This window comes from Camelina sativa, chromosome 10, assembly GCF_000633955.1.
Source record: "Camelina sativa cultivar DH55 chromosome 10, Cs, whole genome shotgun sequence".
Lineage (NCBI taxonomy): Eukaryota > Viridiplantae > Streptophyta > Magnoliopsida > Brassicales > Brassicaceae > Camelina > Camelina sativa.
Window position 1 is genome coordinate 20,873,030 of NC_025694.1, and position 9,933 is coordinate 20,882,962.

At 35.4% G+C, this 9,933-nt stretch overlaps 2 protein-coding genes and 1 pseudogene across 2 annotated transcripts; 2 read left to right on the forward strand and 1 right to left on the reverse strand.

Annotated features, from left to right (window-relative positions):
• Positions 2,011–5,883, reverse strand: LOC104719493 (LEAF RUST 10 DISEASE-RESISTANCE LOCUS RECEPTOR-LIKE PROTEIN KINASE-like 2.2). The gene is made up of 7 exons (XM_010437424.2): positions 5,597–5,883; positions 5,399–5,475; positions 5,039–5,132; positions 4,227–4,938; positions 3,647–3,702; positions 3,520–3,552; positions 2,011–3,425 (listed from the first exon to the last, which is right to left on the reverse strand). Exons 3-7 carry the CDS (start codon positions 5,091–5,093, stop codon positions 2,218–2,220), a joined length of 2,064 nt encoding a protein of 687 aa, XP_010435726.1. The 5' UTR covers positions 5,094–5,132; positions 5,399–5,475; positions 5,597–5,883; the 3' UTR covers positions 2,011–2,217.
• On the forward strand, positions 6,872–8,823 carry LOC104719494 (annotated as a pseudogene).
• Positions 9,044–9,925, forward strand: LOC104719495. The gene has a single exon (XM_010437425.2). It carries the CDS (start codon positions 9,187–9,189, stop codon positions 9,913–9,915), a length of 729 nt encoding a protein of 242 aa, XP_010435727.1. The 5' UTR covers positions 9,044–9,186; the 3' UTR covers positions 9,916–9,925.

Below are 9,933 nucleotides of genomic sequence, written 5' to 3' on the forward strand. Positions count from 1 at the left end.
ACATGTGTATTTTGTATGCTTATAAATAAGGAAACGTATGAAATTACCTGACAATACAAGCATGAGCACAAGGAAATAAGAACATGATAACTTGGCCATGATCAATATATATTACAGCTAAACAAAGACCGAAGTTTTGTGAAACTAGAGGTGACACGGAAGGGTCCTTTTGTTTTGATTAATGTTTAAATGGCTGTGTATAAATGGTTATGTGTATACTATCATATACTGGTTGCTAGGTACGGGGTGTTCCTTTTTTTTCTTTGTTTAAGTATCACTATCATCCAAAGCAGGATCTCTAAACATTTATTAACTTTAAAAAAATTTAGAGATCTTACGTTTTTTTTTTTTGGACGAAAAGAGATCGTTCTTTAAATTGATTCTTTAAATTGATTCTTTAATACATCAACCATAATTATAGAATAACGATATCGGTGTCCTCAATTAATTGTAGTACGGACTGATCTATTTCTAAGTCTAATTACTCAAATTATTTGATGCATATATTCAATTCATAGGTACTGTGCCTATAATCACTCCAATCAAAATCCCTTCTCTAATCATCAACTCATTTACCAAATTAAAACTAGCTTATCTATAAAGATAAATATCTATCGAAATTCTTTAGAAAGTTAAAAGCACATCAAAAAAAAAAAAAAAACTCGGAAACTGATTATGGCAACGAAAATATATACTCAACGTCAACGGAAATGGAAATCTCTCATGTTCCAAATCTTCTTCTTTTTAACTCATAGTAATCTATATTCTAAACCCTTACTATTTTTCAATCTTGATACTAAAAGATTAAAGATTAATGTGTAGTGTATATAATCTTTGATTTATAATATTTTTGACACAAATCCTAATAATTACAGTAAACACACATATCTTAATTTCTATAGAACTATAACCGGCGTAGGACATCAAAACTAATCTCCCACTAAAAAAGTTGACTAGAAATAGATTGATTTAATAAATAATTAGACTAAAGTATCTTTGTAGATCCTCTATTTAATTATCTTTAATTTAGTCTGATTTGCAAAGTCGTAATTTGCTTTCAAACTATAAGTATTGTGTTCATCTTCAATTATTAGTGGGAAAATAGATCGTCTTCATTGTGAGTTAAGTAGTTTTTAAAAGAAAATAGATCATATTCACGGTGAAAACTAGAATAACAATAAAGTGACTGAAATCCCCACAGTTTTTTAAAACGAAGTCATAAAGAATGATGGAGACCTAATATAATGACATGCGCATTTAATAAATCTATTTTCTGGTTACAACAAATTAATATTAAAATAAGGTTATTATATTTTATAATAAATATAGTGACATTTTGTGTAATATACACATGGGATGGGAATAGGGTTATTTGTTTAAAAGGTTAGAATAATATAGTAGATAGGTTAGTAGGTTTTTGAAATTTTAAAGTAGTCCGATCAGACTTCTCTAATTCGATCCCAAATAATATGTTGGTAGACTAAACGGTTATAGTAGGGTGGGCTATAGAGGGCAGTTTTTGTCTGGGCTGTTTTTTTTAGTTTTGGTCCTTTGGCTTTTGGTTGTACTAGGGTAAGGGTTGTAGTAGGGTAAGGGCTCTTGTAATCTGCCGTAAAAAGTATCAATCAATACAACTCCTGTTGACAAAAAAAAAAAAAAAAAGGACTAAACGGTTATTTTTTTCCCATTTTGCTAAAAACGGTTAGATTTGTTTCCCTTTTTCTAAACAGTTACATTTTTGTGGGGCTGAAGAAATTTGTTACTGTTGAAGAAAATTGTTACTTTAAACATTAAATTGGCGCAAACATTAGTACAATCAATAGAATGCCTATCTGGAAAGAAAATAAGTTCATTGACACCTTAGATTTGTTTTAGGGAAGTTTAAACTAGCGTTGTTCTCTACTAAAGCAACTATTGTAACAACACTTTATTAAGCAACATATAGTGTTAAACTTTTTTTTTCATGTATTTGAGTGGTTCATGTATATGTATATTGTAACATTGTTATGATATAATAAAATTGATTTTCCATTAAAAAGACAGTGGAAATTAGTCTTCGTCAACCAACAATGTTCAGTGTTTGTTAATAAACACCATATAATAAGCATATAATTAACACTAAATAAGTCAGAAATTTTTAAGACTAACCGTCATTCAAAAAAAATACCTGCTGATCTTGACAAGTCTTAAGAGATCCACTCTCCGGTTGACTTTAGCTTAGGAGGACCTTGACCCATGCTGACTCTCTTCAATAGTTTGTTGAAACACTTCTTCAGAAAAGTGTAAAGCATCTTCGTCACTAGACAAGCGAGTACCTCTTTCAGAATGACTTGGATTAAAGAATGTTGAAGTCTCATTGCTATTTTCAAGAGATTCTGGAACTGGTGCCGGGAGTGAAAGCAAGTACGGATTAGGTGGAACTTCGATGGCCTCTAGATTCCCCTCTAACATTTCAATGACTTTGATCATCGGTGGACGATCAGATGGATTCATCTGAATACACCATAGAGCAACCAGTACTAATTTCTTTGCAATATTCTCTTCTTCATCGGTCATACCATCTCCAAAAATCCTTGTGGTTTCTCCCTTCTCAAAATCTTTATAGACCCATTCTGGAAAGTACATTGAACTATTGTTGGATCCAGAATATTTAACCCTTTCTATATTCTTTGCTCCAATCATCTCAAGAATGACCATACCAAAACTATAAACATCTGACTTGTGCGAAACTGCTCCAAAGTTCTTGGAAAACATTTCAGGGGAAATATATCCAAAGGTCCCTCTCATGTGTAGCATCGATATGATGCTCTCCTTGTTTTTACAGAGTTTAGCAAGACCAAAATCTGAAATCTTAGGACAAAGATTTTCGTCCATCAGTATGTTCTGCGGCTTTATGTCGAAATGCACAATCCTCGAGACACAACGATTGTGCAAATACTCTAGCCCACGAGACACACCTATCGCAATGTCATATAATTTTTCCCAATCTTTCTTGGTTGACATATTCTCATAAACAAACTTGTCGAGGGATCCATTCGGCATGAACTCGTAGATAATAGCTCTCTTGTTCCTTTCGTAGCAGAATCCAAGCAGAGAAACAATATTGACATGAGATGTTCTACTCATGCTAGCTACTTCATTAATGAACTCTTCTCCATTCCCCTCTGTTTCCTTCAAGATCTTTACTGCAATATCCCGACCGCTATTGGGTAACTTTCCTTTGTAGACAGTTCCAAATCCTCCTTTCCCGAGAACATGTGCAAATGAGTTTGTCATCTTCTTGACTCTTGTATAACTATATCGTTTCAACATTATAACTGCCTCAACATTCTGCTCATCCCAATCACTCTTTCTCTCATTTTTTGTTCTCAATATTATTACGACGAAAATTGTGATCATCATGGTTAAAGCTGCTGCTGAGACTCCTGGAATAAGATAATAAAGAATAATAAAAATCCAGGTGTTTTTGTATATATACAAGGGTACGTCCAATCAGATGATTTGAGCGAGTTATGGTACCAAGTATGAGTTTTAACTTCCATGATGATTTTTCTGCAATGAAAAAATAATCAGACAAGAAGTCTTCTTAAGAAAAAAGAAACATGAGATATAGTGGTATGAAAAGGTAAAATATAATAAACCTTACGTTTTGTTCCTCCATTTGTTTCCTTGGAGGATTGAGACGCTGAGCTTATGGTGTTGCTATCCAACAAGTGACATTATTACATACATATCACTATATCAGTTTATAAGAAATACATATGAAGTCTCAAAAATGTTTTAAAAGCTGATAGGCGTTAATCAAACATAAGATTTTGCCTAGCACCTAGAATATTTAAATGGCAGTCAAAGGACTGATTAGTTTCCTAAACTGCCAAAAAAGTTTTTGTTAACTGATTATTAACGAAATTTACCAACCTTGAAAAATGTAACTATTTTTTTGACAACCAAATTTTAGAAAAATATTTCTATAACATTGGATCACATAATAAACATGGTAGGGATCGGAGTATGACATGAACTCATTAGCGTGATAAGTTGGATTGGGTTGACACGAAATATAGACACCAAACGTAATTCGCATTGTAAATTAGTAATCATAGACTCAAAATATATATCACTAGAATAAATGGTCAAAACTAAAGCTGTGTGATGTCTAACGACCCTTGTAAACGTCTTTGAAGAAATAGAAAGTGACTAGAGGAAAGGTGATAACGGAAACTTACTTGGTGGTGTTCGAAGTAATCAGCGGGCAAAAGGTGAGGATGTAGTTAGCTGAGTTTGAGCATCTGACGGTGCTGTTTCTATCGTCATAAGCATAGCTATAAGCGAGTGGACACTCGTTCTTGAAATTCTTTGAGTAAAGCGTCGGTTGGCATGTTTCAGGTGTGCTGTGCTCGCCGTAGCAGCAGAACTCCGGCAACCCGAATTTGTCACAAGCGTTCATGCAAGCGATGGGCTGTTGCTTGTTGGAGCGTCCCATCACCCTAAGCTCTGACGGACATGTCTTGTTTAGGTTGACCACGCAACCAACGTTGCTGCATGTCCGGCCACTCCCTGAAAGCTGTGGGACCACAACCAAGGGAAGGTTGTAACCGTTCGCGACAGTTACGTCATAGTAGTCTTCACCGTTTGGACCGTCGAGGGTAAAATCGATTAGAGTCGTCGGAGACGATGCTCCTTCTCCGGAGCACTCAATTTTTCCCGTGCCACAGTCGCCCGTTGCACAAGAGAAATTCCCTGTTGAGCTTGTGGAGCAGTGGGATCTACCCCACAAACGACCTGTCCATGAAGATGGCATATTGATCACACGCGACTCCCCTTTCTTAAGGGAGAAGCCGGTGGTGGAGGGCGAAGCCATAACAGCCATGGTTAGGATTCCTGGCCAGACAGTGTAATCGCATTTGTTTTCTATAGTAAAGTTTCTCGACATTACTCCTACGATTAATAAGAAAATTAACAATGAAGAAAAAAAATCATCAAATAATATGACTAAACCACCAAAAATGTTATCTCAGAATTATGGAAGCGGCCGTACCTGAGACGAATAAATGTGACACAAGGAGGAACATTAATGGGAACCTTTCAACCATTGGCTCGAAGAAGAAGTTATATGACTACCCTTTTGTCCCCTGCATTGATCAGACTATCAGACTGTAGATTTTAATTTGGTAATATGTTAATGCTATGTTAATAAAGTTGTTTTCCATTTAAATTCTACGTGTAATTAGTTTTCATTGCAAGTCAACGAAAAAAGATATATAAAAGAAACAAACATCCAATGCGACATGAAACTCATGTACTGGATAATAACAAGCTATCTATCCAGTAAAACATAATTTGTTGACATGAGGGCATTACATCATCGTCTCAATAATTCATTTCATATTTGGTTTACCTTTTAAAGCGTCTCTGTTTTGACCAAATGTGACTCCAATTTAGAACTTGACTCAAATCTGTGTGCCTAGACCAAGCCTGCGATTGAAAAAAAAAAAAACTCTGAAATTAGAACCTGCATGCGTTATGGGAACGAACAACAAGAAAGTCTGTTGACTCCATGAAAATATTGAAGAGAAATAAGGATTAGAGTACTCACTCTAATGAAACGACCGTAGCAGTTTACTGAATGAACTAGAGATCCCAAGTCAACGCACTGATTCTAATGAAACGACCGTAGCAGTTTACTGAATGAACTAGAGATCCCAAGTCAACGCACTGATTCTATCGATTTGAATCCGCCAATCAAAGTGAGAGTACTTCAACGATTACAGCATAATGACTCAATTAGTTCCTTAATTGATCTCAGATCGATTCTCTAATACATACTACTCAGAGTTGACGAAACCTATGTAAAAACACTTTCCCTTTTCATTCTTTCTTTTTTTTTTCTGTCTGCGTTTATGTCTCTACAGTAGCGCGTTTTGGCCTTTGTTTATTTCAATACTTTTTCTTTTTCTATTCTCTTCAATCCCATGTTTCTTTTATGCGCTTATCATATTAAAACATCATATAAAAAAACATGTATCCCTCTGTTTTACTGACTTCAAACAATGTCTATAACCTATAAGATAAGGAGTTAAGGACTATCTGAGATCGATGTCGTGTCGGATACCCACCTAAACACTAACATATAATGTTCACGATATTTGCATTTTTTTGTTAATTAACACTAAGTGTTATTAAACTTATGAAGATAAAGTAAAAAAGCCGGAAAAAAAAAAGAAACAAAAATTTCGAATGGAGTAAACAGATTACGTGGAAAATTATAATTGTATCTTTACGGTTAGAGTAGAAACATAGATGAATTGCACTTGTACTACCACCATTCATAATCCGTGTATAAACCATGCTATTTCATAATTTAAAACTATCAGTTTTTTTTTTTTTGTATAAATCTTTTAATTTTTACCGTTAATTCTTGTTCGGCTCTCATTGTCGAACTGATTTTTTTAAATAAGTTTTTATATGTACTAAATTTACTAATGTAAAACATTAACAACTAAAATCGTATACAATTTACATAAAACTGAAAAATATTTATTATAATTGTATAATACTAAAAAAAAAAACCAATTAATAATCCTCCAACGCCTTTGTTCCTTCCCCTTCTCTAGCAAAATCAGTGAGACTGATAAAACTCTTCGTCGTATCCTCAAAGGTTGCGTTTACCAAATTCTCCTAATCATTCGTCGAAATCCTCAAAATTCTACACAAGTTTAACTCTTTACACTTTAGAGTTCATCAGAACCTCGTCCCGATTGATGGGTAAGTATTATTATTTCCCTTGAGAAGATAAAGTTAAACGAAATTGGGAATTTAGGGTTTTAGTTCTTGACGAAGCAATTTCACATCTTTCTTTCATTTTTCAGCGATGTTTTGTGCGTCGCCTTCTCCAGTTACATCTCTTCTCTACCCAAAAGCTTATAAATTGGGTCCTCAAGCAAAATCGAATTCGAAAAGATCATTATGCTCTCTGCGTGCCTGTTTCTGATAACAATCTTAAGTTTGAATACACACCATGGCTTATCGTTGGGCTTGGTAACCCTGGATTAAAGTATTACGGAACAAGGCATAATGTAAAAATTTCACTCCTTTACATTTTCAATTTTAATGTTTATGACTTCAAAGTTCTCTTCTTTTTTCTTTTTTAATTCTTGATTTTTTTTTGTTTATGTGTAGATTGGTTTTGAGATGATTGATCATATAGCTCGAGCTACAGACATTTCCATGAACACTATACAGTCCAAGGCTTTAGTTGGGATAGGTAGGTTCTCTAGTTCTCAGCATTTTCCTGTTTTTGATTCATTTGGTTTCAGGTGTTCTTTTTCACTTGTTTGTTAGTTAATTTGGAATTTCACTGTGTGACCAGAACAGGTTCTGTTGGAGAAGTTCCGATTTTGTTGGTTAAACCTCAAGCATACATGAATTTTAGTGGTGAATCGGTTAGTCTTACTTACATTACTACTATCACTTGAGTGAGATAACAGACACTGTTTTCTCTACATTAGATTTGATAGCCTAAATGCTTTAGCTTTAACATCATTCTTTAAACTTGAAATGGTGTGGTAATGTGTTCTGAAGGTTGGACCCTTAGCGGCGTATTATCAAATACCCTTACGCCACATCCTGATGGTAAGTACTGAGTCTTATTGCTTGCTGTGTGATAGATAATGAAATGGAATTGACCAAAAGATTGTATGTGCCTCTATGGTGTAGATTTATGATGACATGGGTTTGCCTAATGGTGTCTTGAGGCTTCAACCAAAAGGAGGTCATAGCCAACACAACGGGTAAGTAATGTCTCTGAAGAGCGAAGTGGTCATTGTGTGTTCTTTTGGTTTAGGAAATGAACAAAAACTGTGTCTTTGCTTATAAACTTAGAAGGAATCATATGTGAAGTCAAATATTCAAATCTCCTGCAATCTTTTTTCCGAGTTCAATTTCTAGACTTATACTCGCTTTTGAGGAAGGGAGATGTTATTTTAAAAGGACACTCAAGATCTAAGACCTAGAGATAGTGAAGAATAGAATCGAGTTCAAATAGTGTAAAGCATTTTTTATATCTAGGAAGAGCATCACACTGTGAAGAAAGTAATGCATCTTCATCATTTATGATTTCTAGTCAGAATTGAAACAATGTAACCATTGCTTATGCTTTTCTGAAAAGGCCTATAACTTCTTTTGTTATGTACCAGATTGAAGAATGTGACAGAACATTTAAACGGTTGTCGAGGCTATCCCCGCTTATCAATCGGTTTGTGTCCTGTTTCACCTTGAAGTCCTGTCCCCAAATACTCCTTTTGCAAATCATAGTAAAAAAATTACCTGTTGAATTGCAGGAATTGGAAATCCACCAGGTAACATGGACATGAAAGCGTTTCTTCTACAGAAGTTCAGCCCCTTGGAGCGTGAACAGGTAAAACCTAAGTTCATCAGTCAATAGAACTCTGCAAATCTGAAACTTGTATGTCTATTTGTTCATCAAATTTTAAATGGGATAATGTTGAACTGAATCATGTCTAGATCGATGATGGACTGGAACAAGGTGTTGAAGGTGTGAAGACACTCATTGAAGAAGGATTCAGTGACTCAATATCTCGATTCAATCTGGGACAGAAATACAAGTTTCACGCAGTTTAATTTCCTTCACATCTACTTGGTCGTGATTATACCTGTCACAGTAATCAGTAACAGTAGTAACACCATAGTCCAAACATTGTTATTAACCTTAGTCGTTGTTTTGTCTAGCTTATATTGTAATTTGTAAGCGTTATTAGATAACGATCAAAATTTTATCGATATATATCATTATGAGTTTTTCTATTAGATTTAAGTCTATTAAATAAACAAACAAAAGATCAGATATTTATTACCGGACTAAACCAAATTACATAAATTGTATAGATAAAGAGATGGATCAAGTACATTAATGACCGTTTGATCAATGATTCACTGGGTCCCACACTATCTAAATAAGACCGTTGAACGTAGGAAATAAAAAAAGGAAAAGGGGAATAATCGTCAACACTGGACCGTTGCGGAAACCATAAAAGAGAAACCTTTTTTTTACCAATTCCTTAAATAAAGTCTTTTTGCAAAACAAGAAAAATCGAGTTAACAAAAATAAAAAAAGCTCTCTCTTTTACTGAAGAAGTGATTCGAATTCGAAGATCGTATTCTGAATCAATGGCGGATATAATCTCGAAACCGAGCATGGAACAACTGTTCTTCTCTGTAGATCCGATGTCTCTTATACTCTCACAAAACTCCGACACTCATCAGCTTAATAAACTCTTGTTAGACGGTTTCTCCGGTTTCGAAAGAGGTCCAAGATACGACGAATACTCCAAACTACGCGAATCAAAGCTTCGTATGAAACGCGATTTCCAGAAATATCTCGACGAGAAAGACGTAGAAGAAGAGCCAAGGATCAAAAAACAAGTCAGATTCGAGGGTAATTCGGTAATTTCACCAGAAAAAGTTAAGTTTTCGGCGGAGGAGAAGAAGAAACAGAGTCGGTTTGGGTTGAGAAAAGCTGTGCCGTCTTCGTTGGCTCAATCGGTTCCTGATTTCTCAGCCGTGTTACGTAAAGAGAATCGTCGTCCGGTGAGTTACAACACTACTACTACTCCTCCTCCGCCGGCTTCGAAGAGTAGAAACGGCAGCGTTTTATCGGGATCGGTTTCACGAGGGAGCAAGTCGGCGAGTGCAGGGGAGAAGAAGAGTAAAGGGATGATGATGATGGGAATGGCTCGTAAGAGTTACGCGAATGTTGAGGATCTTAAGAAAATATCCATGGCGGCTGCTTCTGCTATTAATGGAAGCGGAGGAGGAGGTGGTGGAGGAGGGAGAAGAGTCGGTGACGGCGGTGGTGGTGGTCGCCGGACTATTCTTGGTTACAGACAAATTTACTGATTTCGTTCCCAAAGCTTT

Bases quoted from the DNA above. Each gene is read 5' to 3' on its own strand.
- LOC104719493 (XM_010437424.2), bottom strand. From the start codon at position 5,093: ATGGTTGAAAGGTTCCCATTAATGTTCCTCCTTGTGTCACATTTATTC. The intron at 4,939-5,038 runs GTACGGCCGCTT...TATTAATCGTAG, and splicing joins GTCACATTTATTCGTCTCAG to GAGTAATGTCGAGAAACTTT. The intron at 3,703-4,226 runs GTAAGTTTCCGT...CTTGTTGGATAG, and splicing joins ATTACTTCGAACACCACCAA to CAACACCATAAGCTCAGCGT.
- LOC104719495 (XM_010437425.2), top strand. From the start codon at position 9,187: ATGGCGGATATAATCTCGAAACCGAGCATGGAACAACTGTTCTTCTCT.